The sequence below is a fragment of the Lepidochelys kempii genome, chromosome 11, assembly GCF_965140265.1.
Source record: "Lepidochelys kempii isolate rLepKem1 chromosome 11, rLepKem1.hap2, whole genome shotgun sequence".
Lineage (NCBI taxonomy): Eukaryota > Metazoa > Chordata > Testudines > Cheloniidae > Lepidochelys > Lepidochelys kempii.
Genome location: NC_133266.1, coordinates 22714048 through 22731073, shown reverse-complemented (window position 1 = coordinate 22731073; position 17026 = coordinate 22714048). Strand labels below are relative to the sequence as shown.

Here is a 17026-nt window from a genome sequence, read left to right as displayed (position 1 = left end):
CAGTGTAGTGGGTCTTGCATTTTGATTTGAACATGAGATGATTATGGCTCATTCCAACCTTTTTTGGCATCCCAAAGATTACAGCTTCCTTTTGATAAAGTTTTTTCCACTGGCACTTAAGAGTTTCATTCTAGCCACTAACAGTTTCACCCCCCACCCAAAGAGGCAGAAAGATGTGGTCTTTAAGGTAACTGAGCCTTAGTCCACCAGAAACCAGAAAGGTTAGGGTAAGGAGTTGAATGGATAGTCATGGAGAGTACAGAGCAGTAGTGTGATGTGATACTGCAAGTCTTCCCTGCCTAAATATCAGACCACTAAGTGCTGACATGGAGGACTGATGCCTTCAGGGGATGTGAATGAGATCAGCTCAACATAGTTTTTCTAGTTATCATTTCTGTCTTATCTGGGTACATCTTAAACCAATTTTCATCCATCTGCTTATTTCCATGAAGCATTATGACATCTGTGTGATGGCTTGAGTCCTGTCCACTGAGGAGAGAAAGGTAAGTGTCACTCAAATATTGGTTGAACAATCTTTCCAAGTTAGTTCATATCTAAACTGAACAGCTGAGAGGAGGGGAGATAGTTCCATGCAGAAGAGTACATGTGAAAGCTCCTGTGAAAGAGGAACACTTGCTCATCATAACTATCTGGGATCTGTCCAAGATGAATGAGTTAAGTCAGCTCAGTGCTTTCCTGGACTACTCTTACGAGGCTGTGTAACTGAGATAGCAGCATTTTGTGCTCAATGGTGTTGCAGGCAGTAGTGTAAATATAGATATTTCATTAATGGTTGCTGGTAGATTGCCTAATCTGAAGAAGGAATTGATGAACTTGGTAATTAAAGGGTTCAAATGTTCCCTGCTAGTTTTCCATCAGCCACAAGGGGCACTAGGACTTTTATTTGGGTGATTAGGAGCATAAAGAATTTATCCCTAAATCTATTCATAACCCAAAGATTAAGAAGTGTCTGGGTTTGGATATAGCCTGAGTTATTCCTATTGCTGCACAGAAAACATGAGTTCTCCACCTAGCACGCCTGAGATGAAATACAATAGAAAGGGACACCGTCATTCGGTCTGAAGTAAGCCATAGGTGCCTGAACTTTTCTTTTTTTTTACAGTGTGAACAACATTTCAGCAGAGAGCTCATCAGCCTCATCGGTTTCCACTGACAACTGAGCAACTCAACCTTTTATCAATAGAGATTTCGTAACAGTCCTGTCAGTTACATCAAGAGCTTATATGATAAAGCAATACTGACAAACTATTCATGTATTTTAACCATCTTGTATATGAAAACTGGGTGGTCTTTCTTTTTTAAAAAAGAATTAAGATACCTAATTTAGTCTTCAATTAATCTCTCTCTCCTATGGGTACAGTTCTTCCTGCCCCTGCTGATCAACTCGGCATGCTTCTCTGCCATCTTCTCTTCTCCCTGCCACTTAGGCCTTGTCTAAGTTTAAAAGCAGCTTATTTCAGTTTAACTTATACTACTTTCTAACTGAATTCAGCTAAACCAAAATAGGGCTGATTTAAATCCAAATAAGAGTGTTCACACAGGGATTTGCACTAGTTAAACTAAATTGGTTTAAATCACACCCTTAGGTAAAATGGTGCAACTTTCCTGAGTAGACAAAGCCTTGGTTCCCTTTTCTTCTGAACATTTCTCTCTCCTTTGTGGCTCTGGTCTAGGGGAATGGCTCATGTTCCACTACCCCTTCTCTCATATAACAGTGGCCCCTAATATATGCAGCTAGTCTCGATCCCCTCTGTTTCCCCTCTGTTTAAAGGCTTCTCAGATCTCCCCTGTAAGGAGAAGTCTGGAAACTTGTGGAAGCAGCTGCAAACCAGATCTGTCAACACCCATGTCACCTATGAACTTGTAGGGGAAGGATTTTAGAATGGCACTATAAGAATTAATGTATAATTTGATTTCATCCTGCTAGCCACCCCATTTGAATAGTAGAAAGGAATGACCCTCTGGGACTTATGAGATTCTGTTTTTCCATATGCATTACAAATTGTGCCCTCTTTAGTTCTTTGTTTTAAGGTTTAGTTAGTAAGAGACAGGATTCTGTATTGTGTCTATGTTAAGTTGAGTAGAGGAACATTAAAGGCCTGGGTCTCAATGTAAATTGTCTTAGTTATTGATTGTGAAACTTAGCAAGGTTTAATTTGCAATGCCTTTTTGCTGATATAAAATACTACTGTTTGTATTCTCAGAGTCTCTGTAAAAGACTGTTTGGTCTCTGTAAGAGACTGTTTGTGTGAATGAGGAATGCATACATCGGGAAAAGAAACAGTGTGAAGGCCATTGTTAACCAGATGGTCAAGAAAGGAGGAGCGAAGACACTTATCGAGATTTGTTGATGCCAAAGAACCATCAATGCGTATCCATGAGTGAGGAAGGGCAAATTGACAACCCTGATGTGAAGGCTGGAACCCCTAAAGATAACTGATTAAATCGAAACCAGGACAGGATGACCCTCTCACAGGTATTTTGGAATGTTAACACCAATCAAGGAGTAACCAGTCAGAAACTGACACAGCAAAATCTATAGACTTCAACAGAGAAAAAGGACTGTAAGAACAGGGTGCTTTGCCATGGGACTTTGGGTTCATCTTGCCACACTCCAGGAGCATCGGATCGCATCTGACAGAGCCCTGCTTCCCTCTGCATCCAATCTGGCTGGCCACTAGATTGATCCAGACTCTGGACTGGGAACTATAAACATCAACTGGCAGGACTGTGTGTGTGTGTGTGTGTGTGTGTGTGTGTGTGTGTGTGTGTGTGTGTGTGTGTGTGTGTGTGTGTGTGTGTGTGTGTGTGTGTGTGTGTGTGAGAGAGAGAGAGAGAGAGAGAGAGAGAGAGAGAGAGCTGCCTTCTTCCCTATAAAGATCCTGTGTGCTTCTTATAAGTATAACAAACTGTCCACAGTCTGGAAATTGCTGAAGTAAATGTCCTCAATATTTAGGGTGTCTGAGTATGGTAGAAGAGTCTGTTAACTTTTCTTTTTGCGGGTACAGTCTAACACGGCAGCTACTCTGAAACCTGTTAACTTTGTATAAATGTATAGTATTTAGATATTGCAGAGGGTAGTACCTATAAGGGTCTTTGAATGTCTAAAATTTCTTAAAAAGAAAAATTTCAGAGTAGCAGCCGTATTAGTCTGTATTCGCAAAAAGAAAAGAAGGACTTGTGGCATCTTAGAAACTAACAAATTTATTTGAGCATAAGCTTTCACAGGCTACAGCTCACTTCATCGAATGCATTCAGTGGAAAATACAGTGGGGAGATTTATATACACAGAGAACATGAAACAATGGATGTTACCATACACACTGAAACGAGAGTGATCAGGTAAGGTGAGCTAGTCACAAAGTCTTGTTGTTGGGCCTGTCCTGTAGTAGGTAACTTCTGGGTACTCTTCTGGATCTGTTAATCTATTTTCGACGTCTCTGACTCAAGGAATATTTCCAACACACCTCTGAACAACATACTAACCCACAGAGACCTTCCTACCAACACTACAAAAAGAAGGATTCTAGGTGGACTCCTCCTGAAGGTTGAAACAACAGACTGGACTTCTACATGTGTTTTCACTGATGTGCACGGGCTGAAATTGTGGAAAAGCAGCATCACTTGCCCCATAACCTCAGCTGTGCAGAACACAACTCTGACATCATAATCAAAAAGGCTGACAAAGGAGGTGCTGTCGTCATCATGAATAGGTTGGAATATGAACAAGAGGCTGCTAGGCAGCTCTCCAACACCACTTTTTACAAGCCAATACCCTCTGATCCCACTGAGGGTTAACAAAAGAAACTACACCATCTGCTCAAGAAACTCCCTGAAAAAGCAAAAGAACAAATCCGCACAGACACACCCCTGGAACCGTGACCAGGGGTATTCTATCTGCTATCCAAGATCTATAAATCCGGAAATCCTGGATGCCCCATCGTCTCAGTCACTGGCACCCTGACAGCAGGATTGTCCAACTATGTAGACTCCTCCCTACGCTACCAGCACTCCCAGCTACCTTCGAGATACCACTGACTTCCTGAGGAAACTACAATCCATCAGTGATCTTCCTGAAAACACCATCGTAGTCACAATGGATGTAGAAGACCGCTACACCAACATTCCACACAAAGATGGACTACAAGCCGTCAAGAACACTATCCCCGATAATGTCACGGCAAACCTGGTGGCTGAACTTTGTGACTTTGTCCTCACCCATAACTATTTCACATTTGGGGACAATGTATACCTTCAAATCAGCGGCACTGCTATGGGTACTCGCATGGCCCCACAGTATGCCAACACTTTTATGGCTGACTTAGAACAACGCTTCCTCGGCTCTTGTCCCCTAATGCCCCTACTCTACTTGCACTACATAGATGACATCTTCATCATCTGGACCCATGGAATAGAAGCCCTTGAGGAATTCCACCAGGATTTCAACAATTTCCATCCCACCATCAGCCTGGACCAGTCCACACAAGAGATCCACTTCCTGGACATTACGGTGCTAATAAGCGATGGTCACATAAACACCACCCTGTACTGGAAACCTACTAACCACTACATGACTCCAGCTTTCATCCAGACCACACCAGACGATCCATTGTCTACAGCCAAGCTCTACGATACAACCGCATTTGCTCCAACCCCTCAGACAGAGACAAACACCTACAAGATCTCTATCAAGCATTCTTACAACTACAATACCCACTTGCTGAAGTGAAGAAACAGATTGACAGAGCCAGAAGAGTACCCAGAAGTTACCTACTACAGGACAGGCCCAACAAAAAAATAACAGAACGCCACTAGCCATTACCTTCAGCCCACAACTAAAACCTCTCCAACACATCATCAAGGATCTACAACCTATCCTGAAGGACAACCTATCACTCTGACAGACCTTGGGAGACAGGCCAGTCCGTGCTTACAGACAGCCCCCCCAACCTGAAGCAAATACTCACCAGCAACCACACACCACACAACAGAACCACCAACCCAGGAACCTATCCTTGCAACAAAGCCCGTTGCCAACTGTGTCCACATATCTATTCAGGGGACACCATCATAGGGCCTAATCACATCAGCCACACTATCAGAGGCTCAAAAAGAAAAGGAGTACTTGTGGCACTTTAGAGACTAACAAATTTATTTGAGCTTAAGCTTTCGTGAGCTACAGCTCACTTCATCACTATCAGAGGCTCGTTCACCTGCATCTCTACCAATGTGATATATGCCATCATGTGCCAGCAATGCCCATCTGCCATGTACATTGGTCAAACTGGACAGTCTCTATGTAAAAAAATAAATGGACACAAGTCAGACATCAAGAATTATAACATTCAAAAGCCAGTCAGAGAACACTTCAATCTCTTTGGTCATTCGATTACAGACCTAGAAGTGGCAATTCTTGAATAAAAAAACTTCAAAAACAGACTCCAAAAAGAGACTGCTGAATTGGAATTAATTTGCAAACTGGATACAATTAACTTAGGCTTGAATAAAGACTGGGAGTGGATGGGCCATTACACAAAGTAAAACTATTTCCCCATGTGTATGTACATGTTCCTCAGACGTTCTTGTCAACTGCTGGAAATGGCCCACCTTCATTATCATTGCAAAAGGTCCCCCCCCCATTCACCCCTCTCTCCTGCTGGTAATAGCTCACCTTACCTGATCACTCTCATTACAGTGTGTATGGTAACACCCATTGTTTCATGTTCTCTGTGTATATAAATCTCCCCACTGTATTTTCCACTGAATGCATCCGATGAAGTGAGCTGGAGCTCACGAAAGCTTATGCTCAAATAAATTTGTTAGTCTCTAAGGTACCACAAGTCCTCGTTTTCTTTTTGTGGATACAGACTAACATGGCTGCTACTCTGAAACCTAAAATTTCTTGTCATGCTTTTAAGGTCTCCCAGACCAGCAACACATAAATAGTGTTTAGAACTGCATCTTTGTGTTGCATGAATTTTCAGTAAATTTAGGATCCTGAATCCACCCTTCCCAAGTCCTGATCATTATTGCATCAAAGGGGTTAAAGCACTTGACTGTCAATGGAAGTTGAGCATCGGTACTTTTGAAAATCCCTGGAGGAGCCAACTGATACATGTCTCACGCCACCTTTATTTAGAATCATAAAAGCTTTGTAGATTTTCAGACAGAAGAGACGGCATTTGGCTTCCAATTCTGGATGCTAATGGGATGGATGATTGCTGGAAATTCATTGTCCTCTAAAGTATTTCTATCACATAGAAGTAATAAAATATGTGACTTAGATATCTATGCACAAATGCACCAATAAGCTCTAATGGGGACATTGTGGTTTGTACGCCTTCCTATACACACCTCTAGCTCCTAATAATAATAATATACTAACATATAATATACTACTTGGATTGCCTTTCACAGGATATCAGAGGATTTTCCGAAAACCAAGGGTGAAATTCTGACCTTATGAAAGGACAGGATTTCATCCTAACGCTTGTAAATACCCCTACGAGCTAGGTAAATTGCTGTTCCATTAAGAGATAGGCAACTGGGACAGAGGTTACATGACTTGCCAAGGTCATAGAGCACCCACAATCCGCTCAAGAACTTTTCTCATTCTGATTTGAAGACTACAGTTTGTCCTGTGTCTAAGACCCATTACAGGCAGTCACCTTCACCTTGCTTTGCCTACTCTACAGAGTTTACTTTTTCTCTAGTCACCAACCAGCAGTTGCCTCAGATAACACTGAGATACCAATCCCTGAAAAGCTTAAACATAGTACAGTATGTATTACTCATTTTCCTAATATTGAAAACATATAACAGTTAAACAGATGCCAACCTAAACACATAGGGCCTGATTCTCCACTGGTATAAAAAGAATATCTCTCTATTCTTAATGGAGCTATACTGATTTGCAGTAGGTGTGGATGTGGTCCAAACTATGGAGAACATCTTTAGACTGGCACTAAAGTTAGAAGCTTGCAAGTTTACCTGAATTTACAGTTTGGTATAAATTTTTCTGGGCTGTCTGACATGTCAGACATCAGCAATATGGCAGATTTATGAGAGGGAGCATGCTCTGTGTCTGTGCACACATATACACGTGTATGCACTTAGCTCCAGCTTTCCAGAGAGTGAATGCTTTCATCACCCCCAGTATCACCTTCTTTTATGAACTGACACAGTAACCTAGCATTTGGCTACATCATCTTTCTATCAGACTATCCTTTCCTTTAATCAAAAGGCAGTGTTGTGAAGCTTGATTCATTAGAGTTAGCAAGAGGCTAGGTGATCCTCAAGGAAGATAGATCTAGTAATTATGTTTTTATACTATGCGGCTCTAAAATGTGTGGACCTAAATTCACCCAAGCCGGTGCAAGGAGGTGCAATGCCAGCTTCAAGCCTGGCAGGGGGCAGATGCAGTTACCATTGCCTATCCTCCCTTGAAGTTTCTGGCACAAGGGAAAGCAGCTTTATGTTGCATTTAGAAAAATTAGATTGTTCAGTGGGTGCACTCAATGTTTGCATCCCGTAGTCACTGTAGCTAACTCATGGACCTGCATTTGTGCCCCAGGGGTTCAGCAGAGGAGAGACAGAAGGTATAACAACAAAAGGTAGTGGAAGCCCTGGTATGATCAGGGCTGAAGCCTCAAAAGGGTTAACTGTTTAGATACAGCTATACTGCAGGTTTGTAGGAATCTAGTAACATCCAGTATGTTAATTCCTTGAGTATCTCAGGTCAGATAAGATATATCCAATAAAAAATGTGCCTCCTGATGAGTGTGCTGATCTCTTGTTGATAAGAAAACTTAATTAAGACTCTACCTTCCCCTGCATTCCGGAGGCAATCAAGATGGTTAAAAAAATTCACAGTAAGTCTCTAGTACACTGGCTGCAAGTTTCCAAGTCTGAGTTATTGTATTGAAAACCAGTCATCTCATGAAGGTGATATACTCAGTATCCTGCCTGTCTCCTGTTAACTGATCAGCTGAGTCAGAAGCTGTCAACTCCGCAAGGAACTCACCTTGCCCTGCTGACTGGAGGCAACATGCTGTGATAGCAGCTGCCAGTGAGTGGATGAGAAGACAGAACATAGCTAAATTCTGTTTAAATATAGAAGTCTAACACATAGTGCTCTATTTTAAAGAGTTTGGGATGATCATTTCCTTCCCCATTCAGAACTCTTAAGCAAGAGGCCTGCAGAATTTAATAAAGAATAATAGCCTTTCTGTAGATTTTTTTAAGCCACCCTATAAGAACTCTACGGGAAATGCAAGAATACGATTATGATTTCCTATAAATCTTTAGAGTGATTTAGATAGACCCCCTATATGTTACATATCTGTCCAGTTTATAGAGGGGGGAAAGGATTATTTTAAACCGATTTTACAGAAGTAGTCTTGGAACAATTCTACCTTTTCTTGGCCAGCCTTTGTTATTCTGGGGATGTCAAACAGCTGTCCCGTGTAGTACTGCACTCCACTCAGCAAAATTACAGCAACAGAGTCCCCTTCCTTCTCAATTATGTCAAGGATATCTTCAATTCTCAAGGTCTCCTCCCCCTAAAATAAAGTTAAAGCACATGTTTTACATCTACCCTGGCAGTAATGAAACTGTCATTTCTTATTTCATAATCTATATTTTACTATGTGCTGTGCTGCCTGCATAGGGAGATCAAAAGCGTATCCTAGCACAACAATGATCTACAAAGGTAATTGACAGGAAATAGCCTTTGAGTCAGTTACTTCAAAAAATGAAAAATCATTAGCAACTTATTTTCAAGGTGGTAGATTCCTAAAAACATTTGTTTTCCTTTCACCCCTCTTAATATTTCAGACAGTTTTAATGTACAATATAAAAAGATCTTGGTGCAAACAGAATACATAATGATTTTTATGCGGCATTTGAAAATCGTGATACCCACAAGTATTAAAAGCTGTCTATCAGGTCTCACCCTCATGTTTTAGTACACTTCATTTCCCACAGGAAGCTATTCTAAATCTGCCATATTTATACTTCAAAAAACGGCAAGTCTGTCATAATCAGAAATACAAAAAAAATCCCAAACCTTAAGTCATTAAATATAAAGAAATTTCAGCAGAAAAATCTAATTTTTATTCTTTGTAGCAAGATTTTCTGCCTCCTTCTCCCCACATTTCTTCCCACAAAGTAGCCACCACCCACCACTATCTCGGGACACCTAGGCAGTTAAAACTCAGAATGAAATTAAATTTGCTACTGCAATGAGTTTGGGTAAAATTTGCTAAATTGGAAGTAACTGCTATTATCTTAACAATCTTTGAACATCTATCAAGGATTCAGGAGTAGCCTCACTCTCCTCATAAAATTACTCAGATTTTAGAATCCAATGGTCATTATCCATATTATAGTTAAGTGGCAAAGTTCTTATGTTGAGAAGGGATCGTAATGCAATCTCTCAACATGATCTAAATTAAATATTTTTTGAAGCAGGCCCTTTCCTTAGGTTGTGATAATAAAGATACAGTATGTTGTCTTTATGGCAATCTTTTAAGATAGAAAACTATAAGGAAGATACATGCTGATGCTTCTGAATTTTGCATTCTTTTAGGAGCCTATTGTGTTATGGCAATCAGAAAATACATTATAAGTAACTGTTTTGAAAGATTATTTTCTTCCTAAGAGATAAGTCCAGCAATTTAAGCCAGACAACAAAGATAATATTGGTCCTTAAAGTCAGAAATGTATGGAAAGCAACAGAATAGACAATTAGTGGCAATCGATAAGTTCTTCTGAAAATTCTAGGCACATGAGTAGAAATATAAGAAGAGATGCATATACATAACCAACGACAACAGATGCTAAAGAATTTGGGGGACAACACCTCCATTCTTGTACTAACTACACATTTATAGCCAATGCTAACTAACTACATGTATATAGCCAATGTTAACAAGGAGAGCAGAGTTCTAACATTTATATCCCTCACAAACCTTGCGTGGCTGTACCATGAGCATGCATTTCTCCACATCAAGTCCATGAAGCCGAAGCTGAGACTCAACAGCATACTGAAAAAAGAATTTCACGCACTACAGTTTAGCAAAGCAAACGGATTTTAAAAGAAATGGCTTAGATTTTTAGATCAAACCTACACACACATCTTTCATTAAAATTAGTGGGTGAAATCCCGGCCCCATTAAATTCAATGGGCCAAAACTCCTATTGACTTCAGTGAGCCAAGGCTCTTTGGAGTAGGGACTGTTCTTTGTTCTATGACTGAACAGCGCCTAACACACACAATGGGGTTCTAGTCCATGACTAGGGCTCATAGGCCCTACAGATAGTACTACTACTACTAAGTCCACCCAGTGTCTATATCTCCAAGCTTTGCGTACCTCAGCCAATGATTTTATCACTAAAGATACTGTATTGATAATGTTTGGGGGACAATGTCACATATAGTCAATCAGAAATATTGTGCTATAGACAGTTAATAATTATAGTACAGTGGTCTGAGATGAAGGCAGTTGTACAGCTTATTATTGGGGTGTCAAAGGAACACAGAAAGCACAGAGTGTGCACAAATGAAGCTATAGTGAGCAAAGGCAAAAGTAACTGTTGAGCTCTGTAGCCTAGAATAAAGGCAATCTGAAGTTCATGCATCCGAGTTACAAATAATCCTATGAGTGATATTTGGAGTCATTTTATTGTGCCTTAAAGATTAATAAAAATTATCAATTTCCATGAGTTTACTGAGTAGATGATTAAGTAGCACTGGGCCACAAACTCAAAGATTTATTTGCTGTAAGCTGTGATGCATGGACTATTGTCTCCTATTTCATAGTACACATTCATAGCACACAAATTATGTTTAAACTAGTAATTTAAAGTGCGAAAAAACAAGCATTTCCACCTCTGTCTGGGGATATACAAGTGTTAATGTTGTGAGTTTTCTATTGATTTGGTTTCCATAAAGTAAAACAGCAACATGAATTAATAAAACAGCTACAACTTCAGTTGATTTAGGCCAGCAATTTGTTCAATGTCTTTAAAAAGACTAATAAATCAATGTACCCATTCAATCTTTTCATCTTGTAACATTTTTTATTTGAACGAAAGGAATAAAACTACAATCTGTAAAACTTGCTAAGCTCAAAAGCATCTGACAGTTTTTATTTTTATTGTAATGGTACTTGGACAAGTTTATCTAATAAATATTCAAATCAGGCTACTGATACTCTTTCCAGTATATGATTAATAATACAAATACCGTGAAATATGAATTTCTTACATGGTCGGAGGGAAAGGCTTTGGCTTCTAGAAGAATCTTATAGCGACTTGGAGTAGGGCTAAAAAAAGATAACTGTTAAAAAAAAAAAGATGTTGAAACATTTATCTAAACCAATACTAAAGAATTGATCCCCATGTATAATTTAAGAAAAATACAAACAATTTGCATTTATGTAGAGCATGTCAAAATAATCCCAGAGCACTTGAAAAATATTTAGTCTTTACAATACTCTCTGATGTAGAAAACTTTTATAACATTGTACCCATTTTACAGATTTGTAAGTATGGCCATGGAGAATTTAAGGATGAAATCCACATCTTTAAGATAATGGCAACATTACCACCGACTTCAGTGAGGCCAGTATTACATCCTACATGATTTGGTCGAGGTCATACAAGCAAATTACTGGCAGACAGAAATAAAACACAGTCATCCTGATTTTCCATCCCCCTGCTCCAATCACCAAGATCCAGATTATTTCCTTCTGTAGCAAAGCCTGCAGAGGGAGCGCAGAGCTTTCTGCAAAGTTCCCACATCATCCTCTGATGATGGGGGTGGTGTTGCTGCTGCCATCCTCCTGTGATGAAGGTTGGAGGGCCTACCTCCAAACGTAAACGATCAGGAGAAACCTGGGCCATTCATGCAGAGACTGTGTCTGTATACCAGCTCTGGATCACTGCATCACCTGCATCTCCCTGACAGAGAGACTTGCAAGGTGATGCTCCACAAAATATATAATACAGCCCCAAGCTGAATGTCATTTCCTACCTATACTCTGTCTGAAGCCACACCCACTAACCATGGCCCATCCACTTTCTACCCCTTCATGTAGTGTGGGATCCACACTGACAGAATGCCTTTCACAAGCTCCAGAAAAAGCGGGAGCTCTGGGACTGAGCACAGAACTTGGGGGGCTGTGAAGTGATCTGAGCCTAATGAAGGCAGCTTTATAATTCCATACTGAACAGTGAAAAGATTATTTACCAGGTGTTATATTTAGGGCCCTACCAAATTCACAGCCATGAAAAATGAGTCACGGATCATGAAATCTGGTCTCCCGCCAGTGAAATCTGGTCTTTTGTCTGCTTTTACCCCATACTATACAAATTTCAGGGGGGAGACCAGCGTTTCTCAAATTGGGGGTCCTAACCCAAAAGGGAGTTGCTGGAGGGTTGCCTTTACTTCTATGCTGCCTTCAGAGCTCGGCAGCCGGAGAGTGGTGGTTGCTGGCCAAGCGCCCAGCTACGAAGGCAGCATGACCAGCAGCTGTGCAGAAGTAAAGGTAACAATACCATACCATGCCACATTACTCCTGCAATGCTGCATTCAAAGCTGGGTGGTCGGAGAGTGGCGGCTGCTTAATGAGGGCCCAGTACTGTTGAAGTAAAGGTGGCAATACCTTACCAGGCCATCCTTACTTCTGCACCGCTGCTGGCGGCGGCTCTGCCTTCAGAGCTGGGCTTCCGGCCAGCAGCCGCTGCTCTCCACCTGCCCAGCTCTGATGGCAGCACTGCCTCCAGCAGCAGTGCAGAAGTAAGGATACCAGTACCGCAACCCCCCTACAATATCACTGCAACCCCCTCCCCCACAACTCCTTTTCGAGTGAGGACTCTGACAATTACAACACCGTGAAATTTCAGATTTAAATAGCTGAAATCATGAAATTTACTATTTTTAAAACCCTATGACCATTAATTTGACCAAAATGCACTGTGAATTTGGTAGGGCTTATATACTATAGTCCTTCACATGATGAGCCCATATACCATGCATTTTTTACTTAAATTGTAGGGAAATTATTAATACCTCAGATGAGAATCTTTTTGAGCTTTGATGTTTTGAGAGGACTCTCAGAGCAGCTATCAAAATGTCTCTCTGGAGATGTGTGTGGAAACTCCAAAAAAACCAAATAGGTATTTGCACACATATCTCCTGAACAAGAGTCTCGAATGCTGCCCTTTAGTCATTGTTTTATAGTGTACATGAGAAAAGATCATATTTGTCCTTAAAATGTTTGTGGAAAAAAGCTTTGCTGCCCAGCTTTTGTGCTTTGTGTTTCCTATGGGCTGAGCAAGGTGCTGTATATACCACTACATAGGTCAGAGCACTCAGCAAGATCCTCAAGTCTTTTGAAAAAGGCATCGAGATCACTGTCCCATGCTTCCTTGTAGGAACCTCCACAAAATATTTTAATTAACATAAATGAAGAGTAAAATCTTTTCAAATTCAAGGTATAAGGACTAAAGTTAATTTGACAATATCAAATGTACTAAATATTGGAGAAAAAAAAAGAATGAATTTACCATCTGGAGATGCAGATTAACAGTTAGCCCGTTCATTAGGGCTACTTCTTCCTTTTGAGCACCTGAAAAGTAATAACACAGAAGTTTCTCTCTCTTTTCACCCTGTGTAAAGTCTGGTAAAATGATGTAAAAAGCAAAGGCATGGTTTTCAGTCAATGTCTCTCAAAAGACTAGACGGCAAACATGTTTGATGTGTCATCCCACTGAAATAAAAAGTTCTCCTGCCTGACTCACTGGGTCAGTTGACAAAAAATATGTATTTTCCAGGTTTGATATAGCCATTAAGAGATAACGAAGTAGCTTCATTTCCCAGCAAACCACCAGTTGATTTACTGTTATCATTAATACCTTAGCCAAATTCAACAACAGTGTTTGTTTGCCATAAGTACATCTCTAAACAAATATCTCTAGACAAAAATATATATTAAGGAAAATCATCTATTTTTAAATGGTTAGTATACAATGCCAAGGTAAAATGCATCCTTAATAAAAATAAAAAAGATTTTTGCAAAATATAATTAATTATTATCCACAGCCAAGCTTTTGGATTCAGCTTTGAGTACATAGCTCTGAGATAACTATATAGATATATGGAAGCTAATAGGAACCTCAGGCACAACTAATGGATTTTTCCAATATTGTTCTAACTGCTTATTTATGAACCAATTCTCAAACACCTATCAGCTGCTGGGGAGGTTTTAGGCAGGATAAGGGGCTATCTGTTATACAGGGCAGAGCTTAACATGAAAAATTACCAGTTCCTGGCTTTGGTTTCATGTCTTTTTGTTGCGAAGAATTACAACCATCTGTACACCCTAGAGATGAATTAGCACTTTGCCGAGTCTCTTTTGCTGGAAGATGGGCTTGTCTGAGTTGCCTGATAATCTCTACAGATGTGGGGTAGGCTTGAGGAGAACAGAAGACCAAGAGAGGACCAAAGCTTGAAGGGGAGAGTGAACACATACACAGAAAAGGAGAAGCAGAGGAGAGGGACCCTGCACCATGATTCTGCCATCGGCTGGGCTCCAGAGAACTGTTCTGTCAGGATTGTAAGTGCACCGGTATAGGAAAAAATACTACTTGTGAATGGGCCTGAAGTAGAAAGACCAGACTGCATGGCCAGTGGGTTTGGAAACGACATGAATTTACTGCCCCAAAACCTCTGTATAAGGGATCACATACCTGCAGTAGGCCTTATTTGCTACTACTGGATGAATGGCCAAGCACTATGCTGTCTAGGATGATTTATTGTTGTTGTTGTTATTAATTGACCATATTTATTACAGTAGTGCCTAAGGACCAATGAAGAGTGGGAGCCCATTGTGCTAGCTAGGGTACAAACACAGTATTAGATGATCCTTGCCCTGAAGAGTTTATAATATAAATAGGTCTTCAGTTGCTCCTTCTGTGTGTCATTCAACCTGCCACTGTATGAGAGGGAGGGAACTGTGGCAAGATTCTAAAGAGTCAGGAGATCTCCTGAAGAATTTCTCACATGGACTTTCCAGACTCAGTGGGCAGAGGTTTGAAGCACCGTGAAGTTTGTTGGGGGCAAGCACATCAAGCCTGGTCATCTATAGGTATGAAACTACTTCACCCTCAGCCAACCTACACTTCTCTACTACCCTTTCTTTCTCTTGGCAGCATGCTCCTGCAGATGCCATGCTGTTACATGGCTGCTCAATAGCAGCTGCAGGAGGGAGCCAGAGGGAGTTAGTGCAGCTCAGAGCTATATAAACTGCATCCTTTGTTTCCATATAGAAACATGGGGCTGAAAAAGGGGTGGCACCATGAAGTGATGGGTCCCCTGCCCCTGTCTCCCCATCTCCATAAGCACACAGAGCCCCTTCTAACTAGGGCCACAGTGGAGCTAAAACTACCTTTTCTCTGCCTGTGTCTTGTTGAACTGTTCAACACATGAATAAAAATGGTTGACTGCATGCCAATATCCCAAATTAAATATGGCACTGTATTTATCACATAAGTCTTGCTGTCTTGTAATTTATATATTTAAAATTTAAAGCTTTCTTGTATTGAATTTCATGGCCACAAACACCAAGCCTCATCCAAGCCATTGTGTCCAGTTTTGGGCCCTACAAGAAGGATGTGGAAAAACTGGACAGAGTCCAGTGAAGGGCAACAAAAATTATTAGGGGGCTGGAGCACATGATTTATGAGGAGAGGCTGAGGGAACTGGGATTATTTAATCTGCAGAAGAGAAGAATGAGGGGATTTGGTAGCTGCTTTAACTACCTGAAAGGGGGTTGCAAAGAGGATGGATCTAGATTGTTTTCAGTGGGAGCTGATGACAGAACAAGGAGTAATGGTCTCAAGTTGCAGTGGGGGAGGTTTAGGTTGGATGTTAAGAAAAAAAAATTCACTAGGAGGATGGTGAAGCACTGGAATGGGTTACCTAGGGAGGTGGTGGAATCTTCTTCCTTGGAAGTTTTCAAGGTCAGGCTTGACAAAGCCCTGGCTAGGCTGATTTAGATGGGGATTGGTTCTGCTTTGAGCAGGGGGTTGGACTAGATGACCTCCTGAGGTCCCTTCCAACCCTGATATTCTATGATTCATTGGAATCCTTTATAATCTGCATTGTATTTAAGAAAACAACCCTGGTATGATCCAATTAACCTATTACTATACTCAAAGACCATTCAAGAGACAAAACTATATTTGCCATCACTATCTCCTATCTTTATACTATATCACCGAGACAGAATAACCCTCTATATATTCTGCTTGATAAATCCTCTCTCTAATGAAAGGTAGCAGTGTTTGTAAAACACCATCCTTGCTACAACATCGGAAATAATTCTGATTGTGCTAGGCAACCACTGCCAGCTTTTTCCCACCCCTGCAGTCTTGTGACTGCAACAGGCATAGGTGATGGAACCAAGGGTGTGGGGGGTGCTGCTGCACCCCCTGGCTTGAAGTGGTTTCCATTATATACAGTGTTTACAGTTTGGTTCAATGGCTTTCAGCACCCCAATTATAAAAATCATTCCAGCACCCCTGGCAACAGGAGTCTGGGTCTCACCAGAATAAGTAAAATGCATTTTGTGCAATGACTGGAAAAGGCTAAAAGCCCCAATCCTGAAACCAGGTTATTGCTCAAAGTCACTACCAATCTGCTCAGTACTCAGTCTTTTCTCAACAGAGACCTGCCTGAGCACATTGTACAACAGCAGCAATGCAGTTAGTCTGATTTCATTAGAAGGTGATCCTGCCAAGGTTGTAATGTTTTAATAAAGTATAGTAGGAAAAGCCAAAATTACATTTTCCCTGTTACGCTATTTGGCTTAAGAAAAGAAAAGAGCTTTGGCATCTAGTGACCTTGACTCTGCATTTCACAATATATTCACCATTGTAACTTTCATTTTAAAAGGAAGTGTGAACATTTAATAAGCAAGGTGTTATAGAGCTATAAACC

At 40.7% G+C, this 17026-nt stretch overlaps 1 protein-coding gene across 13 annotated transcripts in view; it reads right to left on the bottom strand.

The window, feature by feature from the left end:
• The window catches only part of KYNU (kynureninase), a 90403-nt gene that overhangs the window by 43649 nt on the left and 29728 nt on the right, over positions 1-17026 (bottom strand). For all 13 annotated transcript variants that reach the window (XR_012154227.1, XR_012154228.1, XR_012154229.1 and 10 more), the window contains 4 exons: positions 13594-13655; positions 11291-11362; positions 9993-10067; positions 8436-8582 (listed from right to left, as the gene is read on the bottom strand). Coding sequence is in view for 8 of the 13 variants with exons in the window: in XM_073305388.1 (XP_073161489.1) it covers positions 8436-8582; positions 9993-10067; positions 11291-11362; positions 13594-13655 (356 nt within the window). In the remaining 5 variants the exon portion in view is untranslated. The remainder of the gene's footprint in view (positions 1-8435; positions 8583-9992; positions 10068-11290; positions 11363-13593; positions 13656-17026) is intronic.